The sequence below is a fragment of the Colletotrichum costaricense genome, assembly GCF_030867565.1.
Source record: "Colletotrichum costaricense strain IMI 309622 chromosome Unknown Scaffold_18.1, whole genome shotgun sequence".
In the NCBI taxonomy this organism is placed as follows: Eukaryota; Fungi; Ascomycota; class Sordariomycetes; order Glomerellales; family Glomerellaceae; genus Colletotrichum; species Colletotrichum costaricense.
In genome coordinates, this window is record NW_026848247.1 from 372,956 (window position 1) to 391,457 (window position 18,502).

General features: G+C 55.0%; 7 protein-coding genes across 7 annotated transcripts; 4 read left to right on the top strand and 3 right to left on the bottom strand.

Annotated features, from left to right (window-relative positions):
• Nucleotides 1–903: 903 nt before the first annotated feature.
• Nucleotides 904–1,134, top strand: CCOS01_13668 (uncharacterized protein; the record flags this gene model as incomplete). Its single annotated transcript, XM_060461814.1, has 1 exon — nt 904–1,134. One exon carries the CDS (start codon nt 904–906, stop codon nt 1,132–1,134), a length of 231 nt encoding a protein of 76 aa, XP_060307534.1.
• Nucleotides 1,135–2,280: 1,146 nt separating this feature from the next.
• On the bottom strand, nt 2,281–3,016 carry CCOS01_13669 (uncharacterized protein; the record flags this gene model as incomplete). Its single annotated transcript, XM_060461815.1, has 2 exons — nt 2,281–2,513; nt 2,575–3,016. The coding sequence occupies 2 exons, from the start codon at nt 3,014–3,016 to the stop codon at nt 2,281–2,283; spliced, it is 675 nt and encodes a 224-aa protein (XP_060307535.1).
• A 1,899-nt stretch (nt 3,017–4,915) lies between these two features.
• Nucleotides 4,916–7,643, top strand: CCOS01_13670 (PH domain-containing protein; the record flags this gene model as incomplete). Its single annotated transcript, XM_060461816.1, has 3 exons — nt 4,916–4,918; nt 4,997–5,200; nt 5,277–7,643. 3 exons carry the CDS (start codon nt 4,916–4,918, stop codon nt 7,641–7,643), a joined length of 2,574 nt encoding a protein of 857 aa, XP_060307536.1.
• Nucleotides 7,644–8,164: 521 nt separating this feature from the next.
• On the top strand, nt 8,165–8,269 carry CCOS01_13671 (uncharacterized protein; the record flags this gene model as incomplete). Its single annotated transcript, XM_060461817.1, has 1 exon — nt 8,165–8,269. The coding sequence occupies one exon, from the start codon at nt 8,165–8,167 to the stop codon at nt 8,267–8,269; it is 105 nt and encodes a 34-aa protein (XP_060307537.1).
• Nucleotides 8,270–9,620: 1,351 nt separating this feature from the next.
• On the bottom strand, nt 9,621–10,599 carry CCOS01_13672 (superoxide dismutase; the record flags this gene model as incomplete). The annotated part of the gene is made up of 2 exons (XM_060461818.1): nt 9,621–10,243; nt 10,377–10,599. The coding sequence occupies 2 exons, from the start codon at nt 10,597–10,599 to the stop codon at nt 9,621–9,623; spliced, it is 846 nt and encodes a 281-aa protein (XP_060307538.1).
• Nucleotides 10,600–12,252: 1,653 nt separating this feature from the next.
• On the bottom strand, nt 12,253–13,455 carry CCOS01_13673 (uncharacterized protein; the record flags this gene model as incomplete). Its single annotated transcript, XM_060461819.1, has 1 exon — nt 12,253–13,455. One exon carries the CDS (start codon nt 13,453–13,455, stop codon nt 12,253–12,255), a length of 1,203 nt encoding a protein of 400 aa, XP_060307539.1.
• A 2,561-nt stretch (nt 13,456–16,016) lies between these two features.
• CCOS01_13674 (uncharacterized protein) lies at nt 16,017–17,152 on the top strand (the record flags this gene model as incomplete). Its single annotated transcript, XM_060461820.1, has 3 exons — nt 16,017–16,049; nt 16,152–16,204; nt 16,273–17,152. 3 exons carry the CDS (start codon nt 16,017–16,019, stop codon nt 17,150–17,152), a joined length of 966 nt encoding a protein of 321 aa, XP_060307540.1.
• Nucleotides 17,153–18,502: the final 1,350 nt, after the last annotated feature.

Sequence of the window (18,502 nt, forward strand, 5' to 3'; positions counted from 1 at the left end):
TCCGCCATTCGCATTTCGGCCTCTTACTGGTCGCTGTTTAACCTCAATCACCGCCAGGTGTTTCTCTGTGCGACCCGGCTCCGGTCGGACAAGCTCTCTATGGATTGCCGTTGAAGGGACTGAGACAACAGCGCAAGGAAAGATTCTTGATCTGGCCGAGACACTGAGGCATTGTTGAACACATGTTCTCCCTGTCTCGCGGAAATGATCGGATGAGGTCATCCAAGGGCATGCCAGACGACGTGAAGAGTCGGTGAAGAAGGCAAGACTGCATATGATTCACAAATTCTTGTCCCGTCGGATACCGCCACGGCTTTTTTATGTCTCGGAGACGCATCGAACACCACCTGGAATGAACATGGAAGATGGGGATGCAGTAGCGGGAGCGTGCTTTATGCTTCCCTGCAGAGCGTCACACTGCTAAGGCAAGTACGGGGTCGACCTTCACAAGTTCACAGCACTTTTAGGCTATCTTATGAGTCAGCGGAAATTCTCTGCGCTGGCCTCTTGTCGTTCCTCGAAGCACATTATTGCTCCCTTACATGTGGAGATGTGTGGTGCTTCACCGACACCGACACACAGAAGTTGATGTTGCGCAACTGGTTGATTGCCGGCCGGGAGAGGGGTTGGAATTTCTGGGACCGGAATCGGCTGCCACCATGGTAGCAATGGCAACTCACCAATGCTTTGACTTTTCCAATGTCATTATCTGCGCCCCAATCAGATGTGCTTTTTGGACACTTCGATTAGCAGAGTCAGATCCTGTATCCGGAGAGAGAGAGAGAGCAGAGTGGTGGTGTCAGCTTCCCAAATTCTGCAAGGTCCGATACTGCAGCTCTATCAGATATCACCGCATCCCAATCCGCCAACCTACAAGAGTGTGGCAGCAACCATATTTCGGACATGGCATGTATCGCATATTTGTCTCAACGGCTCTGCGGGGTAGAAAGCTGGCCACCAAGGTCTTGTCGTACCACCATCTCCAGACCGTCCATCGTCGTCTACCTATCAAGAGCACATTCTGCCAGCCCCCTTTGTCCCTCTTGGGATAGGTATGGCTCGCTGGATGGAGACTCTCATCCAGCAAACAAGGCCAAGAGTTCCCATTCCACGGCATCAAGCTATGGAAGCTAGCGACGGGTGCATACATACGAATGCAAAAGCCCAAGAGACCTGCTGCTGCTGCATCAACCATGTCCTCTCGTCACACTTTTGACCGCCATCTGCAGGGCTTGTGAGTATGAAGTCATACGTGGATATGTGACTGGGGATTCATTGACTGTTGAGAGATTTCTTTGCCTCTATCAAATTTGTCTGGCAGCAACGGTGAGCCAGTTGCGCAGGTCATGTGCCACAGCTACAGCTTTTGCCTGGTCACGTTGTTCGCTATTGACACGGAGCGATTGGGCGGTAAGTAAGTATCCAGAGGCGCGCATGATTTGCGAGCTGAGGGCAAGGCGAGACTAATGATAAGCGATCCACGGACTGCGCCGACAGTGACACGCAAGGTGGAGGATGAGGAGCGCAACGGGCCAACTGGGCGAAGAAAGGTCATCTTTGGGCGTGGCAGGACCCATTAAGATCCGAAGCGTCCCATGTCAGTCCAGTCACCCAAGAGGACCAATTCCAAGACGAAATCTCGCCTCATATTGGGACCTTTCGTAAAAGAGGCTTCTCGCAAGGCCATTGGCCTCGTCGAAAACCCCCGGACGGAATGGTAGTCTCGGTTTGATGGGGATTTCTCCGATGGAGGCCCGATGGGCATACTGAGTGGCTGAGAAGACCAGTGAGGGGAAGTCAGTTGATCGTGAGGGTGGGGTCCTGGCCCTGGACCGTGGACATTTGAGAGTCGAGACTCGTCGGGATCGGAGGTGTGCGGTGGGCTGTAGGTAGCCGAGGGTGCAACATGAAGGAGGCAGAAATGGGGAGAGGGGGTGTAGATGTGGCTGTAATTCTCCCCTTTCTTTCTTTTTGGGCCTCTCTCTACTGCGTATGGTTGACGGACGGTCAAGTAAGGTGGCCGGTCACGGTGTAGCACTGATTTGCTCGTCCCGCCATACGGGAAAACGAACTGCTGGGCAAGAAAAGCCGCACGATGCAGGACTTCTACGGGCCATTGCATTCCTTGGGAAAGTTTCCCAGCCAGAAGGATTCGGGTGGCCGTTGAGAGGACGGCCATGACGGGATTGGGCAGGGCGCTCACATGGCTTGTCTCGTCTTGTCTTGATCCACATGCCTTGACCAGACTAAAGGTGCGAAGTGTCAAAGACATAGCTAAGACTACGCCTGTGTGGTGCTGGGCTTGATCCTGGGGGGAAAAAAGAGACTTGATAAGATTGGAATGTGATGACAGCTAAGGTCCGATAAGTGATGGGTGGTGGGCCGTGGGCGGTGATAGTGACACAAGTCCGCGAACAGCAGGCGGTGGGCGGCGCATTTTGGGGGTTCTCTGCAAAGGCCGCGAAAGGCGAGAAGAGGGTGCCAAGCAAGCATGGGAACTCTGGCATGGATAGCTAAGGTAAAGCTGTAAGCTGGTTGTATCGGTAATGGTATGTAAGCTGGGCACTAGCGAACCACGAGCGGACGGGCGGGCGGGTTGAGGAAAGCGTGCAGTGTGCAGTGCAGCGCAGTGCAGCGCAGCTTTTTTCTTTGCTTTTTTTATTGCTGTGGCATGCGGCTTCAAGCTTGTGTGGTGCGAGGTCATTAGGAAAAAAGAAGAGAAATGGACGGGGAGAGAGAGGTGTGTGTGCCGGGGAAGCTGCTCGTCCTTGCCCCTGGTCCTTGTCAGTGGTATCCTTGCAGGTGATGGACAGGGCACGATGGGAATTTTAGCTCGAATGGTGTGGGGGCTATGGGCCAGAAGAGTCGAGTTCGAGGACGTACGGAGTGTATGTACCAAGAGGCAAGAGCCCATGTTGCGGGCGGTGGACTGAGCGAGGGTTGAACGAGGGTGCGCAATCGGGTGTTGTGGAGTTGTGGATGACTGCCCAAAAAAAGGTGTGAAATGGAAAAGCATTGAAGGTGAGGTGAGGTGAGGTGAGAGACGTATCCGTTCGGATACAGCAGAGAGAAAGAGAAAGAGGATGGCAAGGTCTCATCCCGGCGGATGTGTGCCACACCCCCATTCCCCTCTTTCCCTTCTGTCTCCTGCCTTTCCCTTTTTTTTGTGCTTCACGCCGTTGACGGCCGGCGACCGGGGGGGTGGTCGTCGACATGACCCACTTATTCAGACGACAAGCGAACAGCGAGTGGCCGCCAGATTGAGAAAGACGGGCGCTTAAACGCCGCCGTAGCGGCAAGCCGGGGGCAAGGATATATGTACGTATTCCCGTAGATAACTTCACGGTATCCCGATTTTCCAACCAATGGCGTGTTAGCGTTCCCTAAAATAACATCCCACGACATTTTGTTTCTTTGGATTTATGGCCAATGGGAATCTCCAGCGCCTGCCTCTTGCTCTTGCCCAAAGTCCAGGTCCGTCGGCTGGGCGCTATGCACGAGCTTCTTCTCCCGTCCCCGGCCAATCAGGTTTACACTTTTCCCGACCTTTGCGCCGTCCTAGACCCTCTTTCTCCCGTTCCTCGCTTCAACCTCTGTCTCCTCTCTCTGTTCGAAGTTCGAACCACCCCCCTTCCATTCACGCATCCTCACAGAGCAGAGACAGGTCCATTGCTGAGTACTGACTACTACGCTTCCCCACGCCTGTACGAGCACAGCTTCCGCCCACTGCTGCTGCTGTGCTGCCCTGTGCCTGGCCAGTTGCCTGTGTTGGGATATGGGGGGGGGGGGGGGACGAACGGAGTACATGCCGCGTCCTGCGTGGTGCTTCGCTGCAAGTGCAAAGTGCTTGCTGCCGGTTGTGCACCTCTATCCACATGGATGGCTGCCCGGCTACACACCCCCTTTGGCCGGGGAACCACCAGCCTTTGAAGCGTTCCCTCTCTCTCTCACTCACTCTCTGTCTCTCCTCACATCTTCACCCAACAACTAATCGACGCCGGTATCGTCGCCTAGGACCACCGCCGTTGTTCAGGGTTCAATGAATGGTCGATTCATGGGCTGGGCCTTTGCCCGCTCGGCCACACACACACGCACGTAGGTACACGCAAGCGCACTCTTCTATCTGCCTCTGTCGTCTCTCCAACCCAGAACCTAGCACACAGAACCTAGATACCTAACCTGCCCACACACCACCCGGGCTATTATTATACACTCGACTGGTCTGTTCAGAGTGCCACCATCGGCGCCGTGTGCAAGTGCCACAGGTCGAATCACACCAGAGCCAGCATGCATATTGGGGAACGAGGGCATGCCATGGGTAGGTGATGGGATACCTGTGCGTGCTTCTGCTGCTGCTGCGTATGTGCTGTGATCCGACTCTCTCTCAACCACCATGCTTCCACCTCCTCCTTCTCAACGGTCAACCACCCCCCCCAGTCTCACATCCCTACACTGCTCCGCCGTGCATGGACACACTAGACATACATAACTCGCGGTAGGCGCCCGCCTTGTACCGGCTCCCCTCCTTCTTCTCTTTTGCGACCCGTTACATACCAAACGAGCATATTCGGCTCTGCTGGACCTCACATCTCTTTTTCCTTTAGGCATCTCCTTTTCGCTGGTCTTGTTTGCTAGCCCCGAGGCGTATTCAACCTCCCCATAGCTTGCACTGCGTGCCGCTATCCCCAAGTATCTACAGGCTTCATAGAGCAGAGTACTGCCGGCAACGGCTTCCCCCCTCGATTCCCAGCTGTACGGGAAAAAGCAAAGAAGAAAAGGGTACCAAAATTGCCACGGAGGAGGCTGTCCTACGCTGTAGACTGCAAGTCAGATATAGCCAGTCCACGCCCTCTTGAACATTCCTCCACCCCACTTTCCGTATCTGGGAATAACCACTTACACACATACACACAAAATGGTGAGTTGAGGAATGACAGTCAAAACGGGGGTTTTGCGACGCGGTGTGTGGCTTTTGAGGCTGACTTTGCGCCGCTAGAACTACACACAAGAATATGAAAGAGGCGAGCGTCGCCTGCGCCATGAGATGCGCGAAAAGGCGCCCATGCGCGACACATTCTTTGGCATCAAAGCCGAGCCGCAAAGGCCAACGTCGGTAGCGACCGAGTTCATGGACATGGAATGGGACGACGACGTGCTCAGCGAGTTTGAAGACAACTCTCCTCGGATCAGTGTCAACTCTGTAAGTGATTTTGTTGGAAGCGGCAGTGGCCTCGTCTCCAAGAGGGCTATAGCTAACGTGTGTGGGCGCAAAAAAGTCTGGCGGCCAGCCAAGTATCACAACACTCTCATCCTACGATGAGGTGCAGACGCCAAGATCGAGTCAAGGGCGGATGATGTATGCGACAGAGATGATGGAGTCACCAAACAAGAACATTGAGGGTCCTTCCGGCCCGCACCTGTTCCGTGCTTCCACCGCCAGCTACTTTGACGAGGCCATCCTGACGCTGTCCCCGGTGACACCCAAGACGGCGCGACCTTTCGATGAGCCATTCCGACACATCAGACCGCAGCAGCCGCCGATGCCCCCATCCAGACACCAGAGCGGTCCCTTTCAGTTCACGTACGAAGAGTTTGAGTCGAGGGAGCTCGTCTCATGGACGCCAGAGATGGTTGCGCAGTCGATGCTCAATGCTGGCATTGAGCTCTCGGTCGCCGGCCGCTTCGTGGAGAACGATATCAACGGGCCCATCCTAATTACGTTGAAGTTTGAGGATCTCAAGGAATTGGACATTCCGTCATTCGGCATGAGGACGCGCGTTTGGAACCAGATTCAGGTCTTGCGCGACAGCAGACCTAGCTCGCCACGCGCCCCGACGCCGATCCAAGACGAGCCGAGCCGAGAAGTCAAAAAAGAGACTCGCGAGGTCCGGGCGGCGGAAAGGCAGCAGACGGACGACTGCGGGATGAAGAGGAGCAAGAGCAGCAGAAGGCGGCCCAAGAAGCCGTCGCACGACGATATCATCACGCCCATGGAATCCGTGTCCATCGTCGGCATCGAGCAGGTCGTCCCCAAACCGCACCAGTGCCCCAAGGGTGAGAACTGCTCAAAGTGGAGGAAGCAGCAGCGCCTCATCGAGGCCTTCAAGAAGGAGCACCCCTTTGTCGACCTCGACACGGAACAGGTCGTCATCACCGGAAACCCAGGCAATCCGCACACTGCCAGGGCCCTCGATCCTACGCAAATCCTCAGGCCTGTCTCGGACGCCGTCCCGTCCGTGGTGGCTTCCTCTGACGTGCTGGGCCCCGGCAACGCCACGCCTCTGCAGTATCTGCAAGAGGCTGCCCTCCGCAACGTCATCTCGAGGGACCCCCAGGACAATGTGCGCCAGTTCCTCGACTTCCAGAAGCACGAGGATACCACGGTGCCGCCGACACCCCCCTTCGAGATGGGCTTCCCTGCCATGAAGGCCCAGCCTGAACGCCTCCGTCACCTGCCGAAGCTCTCCATCCCGGGTAAGCAGGCTCCTCGCGCCAGCCCTCTCCGCGCCTCGACAGTCCCTCCTCCGTCAGCCCACCCGGAGCCGCTCTCGACACCCCCGTACCACCACCAGCAGCAGCCGCAAGGCTTCGTCCCCTACCACATGGACCGGGCCGAGGCCATGTCTCCGGACCTGCAGAGCCCCATCAACAACCCCTACCGCTTCGGGACTCCCTTCTCCGAGATGGATGTTCCCGTCACTGCCGTGCCCATGGACCGCATCGCCCGCGACGTGTCCCAGTCTGTTCCTCCTGAGATGAACTACCGTCCCGGCGTCTCCAAGCAGCAGCAGCCGCCCCTTTCCCGCACCCAATCCCGCTCCTCTGCCCGCCGCCCGTCGTTCCCCGTCCTTCCCGCCTTGAACGAAAACACCGCGACCCCCATCGCCCGCACATCACCCAGACACACTTCCCCGCGCACATCCGTCCGCCCTCAACCCCTCCAGCAACAGCAGCCTCTCCAAGCCCCTCCCCGTGTGAACTACCCCTGGTCCCCCATCGAGCGCACAACCCCCTTTGAGCAAGCTATCCCGCCCATTACCCACCTCGCGCCCTCCCTCCCCGTCAAACAAGCCGCCTCCGCCGCTCAGCAGGACGGCGTGACCTTCCAGGGCCCCATGAAGAAGCGCAAGACAAAGATGCTCCGCCACGAGTGGAACGACACCTTCTGCACCCTCAAGGGCACTCGTCTCGCCGTCCACAAGGACGCAAAGACGGTCGACCGCACGCTCGAGTACGTCGACGTCGACGACTACGCCATCGCGTGCTCCAGCCTCGCGTCGCAGAGCAAGCTCTCCGCCGCCTTCAAGGCCGTCCACTTCAGCTCCTCGTCGTCACACAGCCGCGAGAAGAGCGACCCCGTTGCGGCGTTTAGCTTCCAGCTCATCCCGCAGGACAAGGACAAGGAGTCCGCGGGCGCCAAGCTGCGGAAGCGCGGGAGCGCGCTGCACGGCTTCGGGCACGGGCACTCCTCGAGCTCCGGGTCGATCCCCGCCGAGGGCGCCAACGGCACGGGCAAGACACATCATTTTGCCGTCAAGAGCCGCGATGACCGTATCGATTGGATGCGGGAGTTGATGCTCGCCAAGGCGCTGAAGCAGAAGGGTGATGGGTTCGAAGTCAGTGTTAACGGCAACATGATCTAGACCTCCCTGTCGAAACGATCCTTTCTCAAAAGCCAAGAAAAGCACCGAATATCCGATAATGACTTGCGTTTCGTGTTTAACGTCTGTTTTTCACTGCTTTTCATCTTCACTTCAAGCAAAGCAAGCCAGCAAGCGAGCAACATTTGCCTCGGGGACTCTATTTCTATTATGAAAGGTCGTCATTGGTACACTCTTTTGCCATTTTTTGGATTTCGTCTTTGAGAGGTCGAGCTTCTCGGGCACTCTGAGAAGCTTGAATCAACTCTCTCATCTCTTTTTTCCGTTTCATCTCCTCTCTTGCATAAGTCATCTGGATAGCGGCATTTGTTACATCCTTGAAATCAGATTCTCCCTCCCCCCTCTACCTGACGCCGGGTATATGACTCCTTTTTTTTCCTCTATTTATTACAACAGGGGGGGAGGGAAAGGATAGGAAACCCGGGGATTTTGATTTGGACAACTCGGTTGAGGTTCCTCACTGAACATAATTATTCTATTTCTCGCTGTCTCTTATTTCTCTGATGAAAACCGAAAAGAAAAACAAAATACCAAAAAGAAAACAACACGTACGGAATGGAAACGGAATGAAATGGAACGAAAAGACACTCCTTTGCCCTTTTTTCTAAACATATTACTTACTACTGGGAGGGATTACCATGATACCTAAGTTAACTTTTTTGTTATAGCTATTTGAGAGAGTTTGGTTGCAAAATGAAAAATAGGGGACCTGAACAGGAGCCGAGCCGCTTTTGTGGGCGACGCTCCGGGATCTCGGTTATGAAGATGAATACCATTTGCTCTTTCTTCTCGTGACTTTTGAAGCTGTGAAGACTTCCCTTGTGATGTGATGTATCAGAGATTGAACTTTGGTCTTTGCTCAAGAGAGAGTCTTGGCCTGGCGCGAAATGCAGTCAGGGGAAACAGAGTTGAGAGGAAGAGGGGGGGGGGGGGTGTTGAGACGAGACGATGAAGAGTCTTTGCTGAGTTGAGCGACTCGAATAGAATCCATCTATCAAAGCCTTTTTTTTTCCCAAGTTGAAGCAAAGATGAAAGGCAAGGGCAATGGAAGGTTTACTTGTGGGTGAGCTAATTCGACCCGGTGAAGCTCGTGGGGATTCTCTGCAGTTTCCGTCTGACATAGTGGCCGGGCCCTTTTCTGGAACTCGGCATGAAGAACGAGCATTGCGGTCCTGTTTCGTTGCTTCGCTTGCGGCATCAATGTATGCGTAGAGAGACGTGGAGGTAACTTTACCTTGCCCCTTGGATCGGTTTCAAGATACCAACAGGGGAAAGCTTTTTTTTTGCATCACCTCCAGCCGGGCGCGGTTAGACGAGGCGCATTATCTCGAAGGCCCAGTTGAGGACCATCAAGAATTCCTTCCTAGGTCTTTTCTTCCCCTTTCCCTTGCTGTCACTGAATGAATCAAGGGCAGCTTAGGGTAGGAGAAGGTATGGTCTTGCCAGCAGCTATATGGAGAGGCCGAGGGGGATGAGCCCGGTGGTACGACCAAGAGTCGTACTCAATCTATAGAGCACATCTAAACAGTTTGTTCGGTTCAGAGTGATGGCACGATCTTAATTGCCAGGGGGGGGGGAGTCTTTAAAGTAGTACAGGAATAGTACATGTTACTCTGCAACCACCCATCTTCTCTATATGTGCAGCGGTTTCTATTCTTACAGTTTCGTCTTGCCTTTTTTGATAATTCCTACATGTAGTCCGCCAGTCCGTCGCCCGCCCCCGACTACTATCCACACAAGATCTTGCAGGACTATAGGGGGGATATCTCCCGTGTCGATGGACGGGTCTCTCCTCACTTCTCCCCCTTTCGCCCCAACTTCTTCAAAAAGCTTGGCTAAGCTCCCCTATAGCGGCTTGTAGGTCGCATAGTAGTCGCGCCACAGCCATCATTTCACCAGCTCTCGCAGCTCCCACAAGTCCGGCGATCACTTCTCACCCCCGCCTCCTCCTTTCTTAGTTTACCGCATGAACTGTGGCCGGGAAGGAATGTCCGCCGCGAGGTTGACGGCCTCCCAGTCAACCACCTCCCACCACGCCTCAGCAAACGCCTTCTTGCCGCCGCGGCCGCCGACGCCGAGCCCGTAGTCGCGGATCCACGTGTGCTCCCACGTGTTGAGGCACAGAAGCGGCACGGCGTCGAGCGCGCCGGGCGGCTTCGTTCCCGGCCTCTGGGCGGCGGCGCTGCGCTGGAAGTACTTGTTGGCGGAGCCGCCCAGGCCGACGGTGTTCATGTCGGTGCTCTGGAGGCGCCAGTGGGCGCCCGGGTAGGGGGAGCCCGCGAGGTAGGTGGTGAGGATGCGGTAGTCTTGGTGGCCTGCCTTGACGAGCCAGACGAAGCCGGGACCGAACATGGAGGAGGCGGTGAGGATCATTTCGCGGCGGAGGGTGTCGATGGAGGAGAAGGAGTGGGAGAGCTCGGCGGCGAGGGACTCGGGCATGGGTTTCGGGTTCGGGGTGATGTTCTTGAAGAAGAAGTGGGTGTTGTGCGCCATGGAGGCGTTGTTGAAGACGGGGGCTTGGGAGGGGTCCTGGGCCGAGGCGAGGAGGATTTGCTTGACGTCGCGCTGTTCGAGGTCGGTGCCTGTGTTGCTGTGGTTTAGTATTTCTCTGGTTGCGTTGTGTGTCACATTGAATGTGATTGGAACGATTCGAGATTATCATGCGACGGGAGCTAGGATCGCCAAGTGAGGAGAAGGAGAACAGCGTAGACTGACCTGCAATCAAGGCATTGAGCTTGTCAAGGACAAGCGTCATGTACTGGTTCCACGCCATATCGTAGCCGTCGGCCGACAGCAGACCCGGCACGCCGTCCTTGAAGTCGTGGGAGAGCTGGGGGACGTAGTGTATCGAGCGCTGCTGGAGAGGTCTGGCCGGTGCTGCTCTGGCGGCGGCGGCGATGCTCGCGCCGATGCGCGGTAACCTTAATCGTGAGAGCATTATTGTGGTATGTGTATGTCGGATTTCCTCAACCACTGGTGGATCTTGGGGAGGACGGTCGTTTGGAGGGGCGTGGTAGGGAAGTTGAACCGTGTCGCCGACGAAAGGGAAAGCTGTAGGCCGGGAGCTTCGACGATGGTGAACTTTTTTTGGGACGGCTGTTCCCGCGTGTCCAATTGGCGCGTTTGTTTGTGGCCTTATGATTGAGGCGCGAAGACGTTCCGATGTTTTGTGGGGTCTTTTTCGGGGTGGGTCTATGAGCCGGGAGGTACTTGGTGATGGCTTCCACTTACAAGATGCAACTTCCAACTTGCACGGCATGACGACTAATGAGGAGCATCTTCCGAAGAGTTCGGGAAGAAAGACAACCCTGTGTTGGATTTTCTTGTGACTTGATAGACTAGAAGAATCAGCGACTGGCCACTGCTCAAGCTCCTCCCGGATGGTTCGGTTCTAAGCCGTGAATGCACCAACATCGACTACAAACCCAATCTTCATTCAACATTGCCACTCGTCATCCCGCCAATCCTTCCACAATCGTAGTCTATCATTGTCACGACCAACGTTTGAACAGGCACACCAACGTAACCGCCAATTTCAATGCTTACGGCATGAACTCGGTTCCAGCCCACGGCGACTGCGTAACCGCCCGCGCGCCCGCTCGTCTTACACACACCACCGCCAAAGACTGACTGGGCGCTTACACAGTACTGAGAACCACCCATGAGCAAACAAGGTCGCTGATCCTCCCTCCGCGCTCTCTGTCAAGGGCTTGCTACACACTCACATGTATCTTCTCTCGTCAAGCGTCATCGGACAACACTTCTCACTCCACTGGCGAATGCTCCCAATGGGCCGAGATCCAAAATCAGCAAATCACCTGATCCGCTCCTAGCAACAAGAGAAATCAATGCCGACAATCTTCTTCAAACAGTGCATCTTCAACTTAAGTGCTGTAATTAAATATAGCCTACATCGGAGTCTCCCCCATTCGTTCGTCGCGAGGAATGTCAGAGATCAGACGATCGAGACTACCTATACCTAGTAGGGGCGATACGGTTGGACAGCCGTCGGCTCATTTCGAACCCCCCCCCCCCTCCCATCTCAGACCGCGGCATGCTGGAAGGTTCACAACAGTTGGGACCGGCCAAATAGACGACTACCTCGATGCGACTACTTTGACTTCTTCAACTTATGGACCTATGGCTTTACGATCAACTTAGAGGCGCTCATTCTTGTTCTTGTTCACGCTCCTTCTTCCTCAAGTTTTTATTCGGTCAACAGGCCTAACGTTGGCACTTTGTTGGACAACATCTTCTTCCCCGACGTGTACTCAACTATCATCAGCGCCGGGGTTCGCTCATCAGACTACGGGAATTGTTGAGCGTTTCTTTGCTATATGCCAACACGTTTCCCGATGGTCGCTGCTTCTTCGTTATAACTTGTACTTCTTTTCACTGATACAGGTTTTTTTTACAAGATGTATGTTTTAATTCTTAGTATTCAAAGGTATGGCCATGGATAAACGCCCCGTTACATGCAGCCCAACACAACCCTATGCCGAATGACAGCCTGATCCCGCGGAAATCCCCACGGAGCATCACCGAGGAGGAGAAACGTCATATACAAGAAAAGTCCGCCAGCCTCGTGGCTTCAAACCTCGTCGTCTTCAATCATGCCAAGGACATCCAATTCCGTCTTCACCAACCGCTCAAACTCTTCCCTGTCGATACCGGACGAACGAGCCAGCAGGAAGAGACTGCGAATGCTCCTCGACACGTGCTGCTTCACGCCAAACTCGTTCTGGTCCTGCTTGCCCACGCTCTCCTCGAGCTTCTCGACTAAGCGGCTCCCGTTGCTGCTAGCGCTCGAAGCCGGGCGCGGATGAAGGAGCACAGCAGCCCTGTCTTCGTCAATTTGACTATGAATCGAGGGCGACCGCGGGGGTTCAGCCAGTGTCCAGGAGCCGTTTGTCTCGTTCAGACCCTGATCCGAGTTATGCTGGCCTACAACAGCGCCGAGTCCTAGAGGAGGGGCCGTTTCGAAACCCTCAACCTCTTCGTCGGGGTCGTGAGCGTCCATTGCCGGTTGTACTGAATCATATTGTGCATAGTACGCATCCTCTGCCGAGTCGGTTCGGAACTGGCCCAGCTGCGACGCCTGTGGTACGTGCGGCGCGGGGGAACGCTTGACGGCGGCGGGGGACTCATTTGCTGGCGTGCGGGCAGGAGTTGCGTCGTATCTGTCCCAGTAGCCATCGTCCTCATCGTCATCCGCCTCGGCAGCGTCATTGTACGCTGAGCTGGCTGATGCCTTTGACGTCGTCGTCGCCTTTGACTTTTCGTCTGCATAGGCCTTTTCGGCCTCGGCGATGGTCGAATAGCCGCCAAAAGTTCCAAAGGGTGCCGCCTTGTCGGTGACGCTAACCTCGCCGATCCTCCAGCCGTCGCCGCCGCCATCCTTGTCGCCGACGCAGTAGATGAGTTGGAAGGTCAACTCAAGCTCCTCGAGAGCAACAAAGGCCTGCAAGGTCTCGAGATCGAGCCGCCTGTACCTCGTCTTCGCGTCGTATTCCCAGTCTACCTCGACCTCGCCAGATACCGGGTGAGGCTCTAGCCTGCCGCTCTGAACAATCTCTGCCAGGCGCGCCGCCTTGTCGGTGTCATATGCGAGGAGACGGAGCCATGGCTCGGTGCTGGCCTCTGAAAGAAGTTGGACTCTTTGCCTTAGGATAGGGCTGAGAAGAGGCAAGACGCCGATGGCGGGCTGTTTAGAGATGCTTGCTGGCACGAGAGCAGGCAGTAATGGAGCCAACAGGCCGCCGATGTTGGGCATTGGTGTGGTAGTTGAAGCCATGTTTGTGGTTGTGATACAGGTAAGGGTATGCTTTCAGAGATATCGCTCCCTCGCGGCCACTCCTTGCCGGGCGGGGAATGTAAGATATTTGAGGAGGCGAGATGCCACTGGTTGAGTCTGTGCGACTGTGGTGGTTGGTTGTGTGTATGTGTTGGCGGCGGCACTCGTGACAGTAGGTATCACATGCGGCAGCGCTACTGGGTATCCTGGTGTTCAGTTCAGCCTGCCTTGGAAATCTCTGCCTTTGTAGTTGGGTCTGGGCAAAGTGGTAAGTAAGTAAGTGTTGTAAGATATGAGGTATGAGAGTATACACGGTAGAGAGAGGGGATCGCAGAAATGAAAAGGAGGAAAAGTCGCGACTATTATGAGAAGCAGGTGTGAGAGGCGAGGCGAGACGACAAAGTCTAAGGTAAGGAAGGTATGGTCTCCGTCGAGTTACGCAGAGTCGGCGGCCCCACGCTCGATGGCTCCGTGGTTCCCCCCTCTCCCGTCCCAGATCCCAAGGAAGTCAAGGGCCAACAGGTCCAGATCCACCTGGAAAAGGCTGGTGTCGACCTTCCCGGGTGACGGATACTGCGTAAGGTGGTGAGTTCGGTCGGGGGGCTGACCCCACAGTTGAGGGGAGGCAAGGGCGGGCAAGTCGCCAAGGCAGGCGGTTCTGGCCAATGCGGAGGCACATTCAAGCAGGTCAAAGGCAGTTGCGACTCCGCCCTGAGCAGTCGTTTCGGACGGAGGGAAGTTGACCACTGACAGTCGACCCAATGCGACATGACTACTTCCCTGCGTGGTACCTCTCTCCGAACTTTCCTCCACTGGCTACTTGCCCAGGTGTCCTTGACAAAAGGCGAGCTGACCAATGACACGCTGCTGAGGTCTCTTGCACGTGTCAAGACTCTTCATTGCTCATGGTACCAAAGGTGCCAATTTGCACACAATGGGATTTCCGGCTCCAACTTCCGTATGTCCTTGCCTGCTCATCCACGTCTCGTCTCATTTCGGCGTGGCTTGTTTGGGGCTGCTACCTAGTCTCACGGTTGTTTTTTTCTCTTACGCTGTGTTCCGTCTTTCGTTGCCGGCCCTGTCTCTGTTTCTCTCTCCTCCCAAAATATCCGTACGTGTTGGAAAAATACCCGGTATCGGTACCTTATTCTCTTCTCGCGGCTTTCCCGGAGTCTCGTAACAGGAGTTGCCGAGCATTGACGAGACAAAGACATTTGTCAGGACTGCTTTCCCACATGGCATTCACTCAGTGACCGCATTGCCATGTCTTTTCTAGACTTCTTCCTCGTTTACCTCTGTCATCGCTATCACTGAGGCATACCTAACATAGTGACCCGTGCAGCACAGGCCCCTGACTGAGGCGCTCTTCCTGTAATTTCTTCTTCCTCTGCCCTACCTTATCGTGTCCTCTGTAATCATCAAAGTGTTATCAATGTAGATCACGAGGGTTTACCTACCATCGTCACAAGACAGCGAGTCTGAGAACTCGAGATATGTCATCACATTCCTTCTCCCGCAGGCAAGTCTCGCAGCGAGTCCCGTGAGATAGCCAAGCCCCCCTCTCGTCTCTTCTTTTCTTCTTCCCTTTTTTTTTTCCGATCGTAGGTATGCCATGTTGAAATTGAACTTGCATTTGCATATTGCATCTGTCCGTGGTCTTCCATCGCCGCTCGCTCTCTAAGAATCTCGCCCGCTATGTTTCCCTCCGCACGGGTGAAGGGGACCAGACCCTGCGTGGCTGTGCTGGCACGACTGGCTAGTCTGCTTTTGGTGACTTTTCATCCATCTAGCAAAGGCTCAATGCGAGGAAGATGCCCCTGTTGCAGCCTGCAGCTTGCAGTCACGCCCACAGTGGAGCCAGGCCGCAGTAAACATCCCCCGAGCTGCAGTGGCCAAGTGGGAGAATCGAGAAGGTCCCGTCCTTGACAGCCCGCTATCGTCGAAATTGCGTCACACTGCTTGGGGTCTCCTAGCATTTCGGGGTCGGTTCCATCCAGGCAAGGTAAAGAAGCTGGGGGTGTTTGCCCGCGATAAGGCCAAGCAAACTTACCTGCTCGGACCTTAACTAACACTAGTACTCAGAGCTACTCATCTTACGTACAAACAAAAAAAATTCCACACGCAACGAATATCAACGGAAATTCCAGAATAACAGCGACATCTAGCGAACAGACGTTAGAAGATTGTTCGTTTCTTCACAATCCCGAAAGAAAATCGCCGATTCTCAAACACGCTCACCATCAATTGAGACCCCTCAGCCTCATTGCGGAAGCCTCAATTCCTGCTGTTTTAGCTTCCCGTCATCGCCACATAGAGAAACGAATCACGACGGACACCTCGCCGTGCCATCTCGGATCGCGCCACTTGGACGGACACCCACAGACGACACCAACCATCTGACCTTGATAAACCTCGCACACCCGGGCCCGAAGCCCACTTGTCCATCGCCGAAGGTCAGAGGCAAGCGAGCAGCCGCCTGTCCGCTCTGCTTCTCTCTGTCATCCATTCCTGCTGCATCTTAGAGTTTCTGCGCCAGGTCCCACGAGGACACTACCGGATGCATGTCGCCCAGCGGCGAACGCCTCAAGGATGAGGTAAGGCTAGACCTAGACCTTTCCACGCCTGATGTGACGGTCTCTCCGACCTGTCAACGACATCAAGTCACGTCACGATGCTGACACACTGTTCGCGCCCAGGGCTCCCGTCTGCAGGTTGTAACGGCCGGCGCCACCGCCGGCCTGTTTGCTCGGTAAGACAAAACCCAACGGTTGAGGCTTAGTGATTCACGCTGACCATTGCCGCCTTTTGTCGCGATAGCTTTGTCATTGCCCCCCTCGATGTCGTCAAGATCCGCCTGCAGCTGCAGACGCACTCGCTCTCCGACCCTCTGTCGATCCGATCAGCCAGGGGCGGGCCCGTGTACAAGGGCACCCTGAACACCATGAGGCACATCATCGCCAACGAGGGCATCACTGGCTTATGGAAGGGAAACGTCCCCGCCGAGATGATGTACGTGTGCTACTCGGCCGTTCAGTTCACGACGTACCGCACCACGGCGCAGTTCCTCAAGACCGCGTTTGACAACCGCCTACCGAACGCCGCTGAATCCTTCATCGCCGGAGCCGCCGCCGGCGCGGCCGCCACGACAGCCACATACCCCCTCGATCTCTTACGAACCCGATTCGCGGCGCAGGGCAACGACCGGGTGTACACGAGCCTCCGGCGCGCGGTGGCGGATATCTATCGGGACGAGGGCCCGCGCGGCTTCTTCCGCGGCCTCGGACCCGGCGTGGCGCAGATCGTCCCGTACATGGGCATCTTCTTTGCTCTGTACGAGGGCCTGCGGCTGCCGCTGGGCGATCTGCACCTGCCTTGGGGCGGCGGCGACGCCACGGCCGGCGTCGTGGCCAGCGTGCTGTCCAAGACGGCCGTCTTCCCGCTCGACCTGGTGCGGAAGCGCATTCAGGTCCAGGGGCCGACGAGGGCGCGGTACGTGCATAAGAACATCCCCGAATACCCCGGTGCGGTGCGCGCCATGCGCATCATTTTCGCGAAAGAGGGTGTTCGCGGGCTGTACCGGGGTCTCATGGTGAGTCTTATCAAGGCTGCGCCTGGGAGCGCGATCACGGTTTGGACATATGAGAGGGTTTTGAGGGTGTTGCAGAGACTTGATGGTTCTGATGACCAGCGGTTTTGAGTCTTTCTACACGGATAAGAAGGAGAGAAAAGGAGACACTAAAAGTTGCGCGTGGGCCTAAAAAAGCATGATACCCCTTTTTAGAGAACGGGAATGGGATAGAGAGTTTCCTTGTACAACAATCTGAAGGTTATAGATACATCCTTCACATATAGATAAGACGTAATACACAAAGGCACATTTGGTGCGTCAGGAGACAACTTTAGCCGCCAGATGGCTGTCATTCATTTCTGTGACGAGTACACACACCTGACTACGGGACTAACACATAGATCTTGCAGGAACCCTCAACGGCGTGGAACCTTTGCTTTGCTACCTGTAGGCGGGGGATTTAAACACGACAATCACAATGAGATGAGGAAGAATGGAGTTCCGAACGAGAGATCAGCTGCTTGATGGTGTTCATTCTTTGGTCAAGGCCGGTGGTGAAAGCGCCTGGCGGCTCAGCGTCCTCGAAGGGCTCTAGTTCCCATTAGATGACACCCCCATCCACGGAATTGTCCATCTTCGTATAGTTCGAAGCGGCATGACACCACTGGTTGCCGTTTCCCATTGCGTTGTATCGGAATACTCTCCAGCCTCCGACGGGAAACGGAGAGAGACGAGTGACTTATTGGGGTTAGTAAGTGGTGAGGCGAGACTAATCAAGGTCGATGAATCCCATCTCTTTACCGTAGCTAGGGTACGTCTGGAAGCCATTGTGCGCATCGCACGAGGGCTTGAGTTGGGTGTGGTTGATGTGTTCCACGTTCGGCAGAACTGACTACCTTGAATATGGAATAGACGACGGCTGCCCCGGGGAGGGGCCGACGAGACGTCGGATCTCTCATTATGCAGGGTATTCTTGCCATTGAATCGCTACCTAAGTTATGTCCAGAAGTAAGCAGGTAAGCGACGTTGGCAGGTAGATTTAGGATATCTCAATGGCTGTTATAAAATGGAGTCCAAATTCAGGGTCCCTAACTCTTAACTTCATTATAACAGATACGCGATGCATTTCATTCCCGTTTTTTACTTCCAAAAGAGCTGGTCAACTATGAAGTCTCTTAGGGAATCGATGGTCTTATGGATCTTACGATTTATACGTTTATAAATGAATCTCATGCAATAGCATAGCGTGCTGCCTCAGAGACATTGTTCATCATTTTATGTGCTTCGTGATTAGGCTCACTGATTGGACTCGACTAAAAAAATGAGCCTACAAGTGAGCTCGAACTGAAGACCTTCAAAAAGAAGAAGCCACCAGGGTCAATTTTCTTTGGGTTGAGGTCGGGAGTGGGCAGTCCCAACTATTAGGCCAAAGAGATCTCCTCATCCGATGGTGGCAGAGGAAGCAAATTACCGACCTAA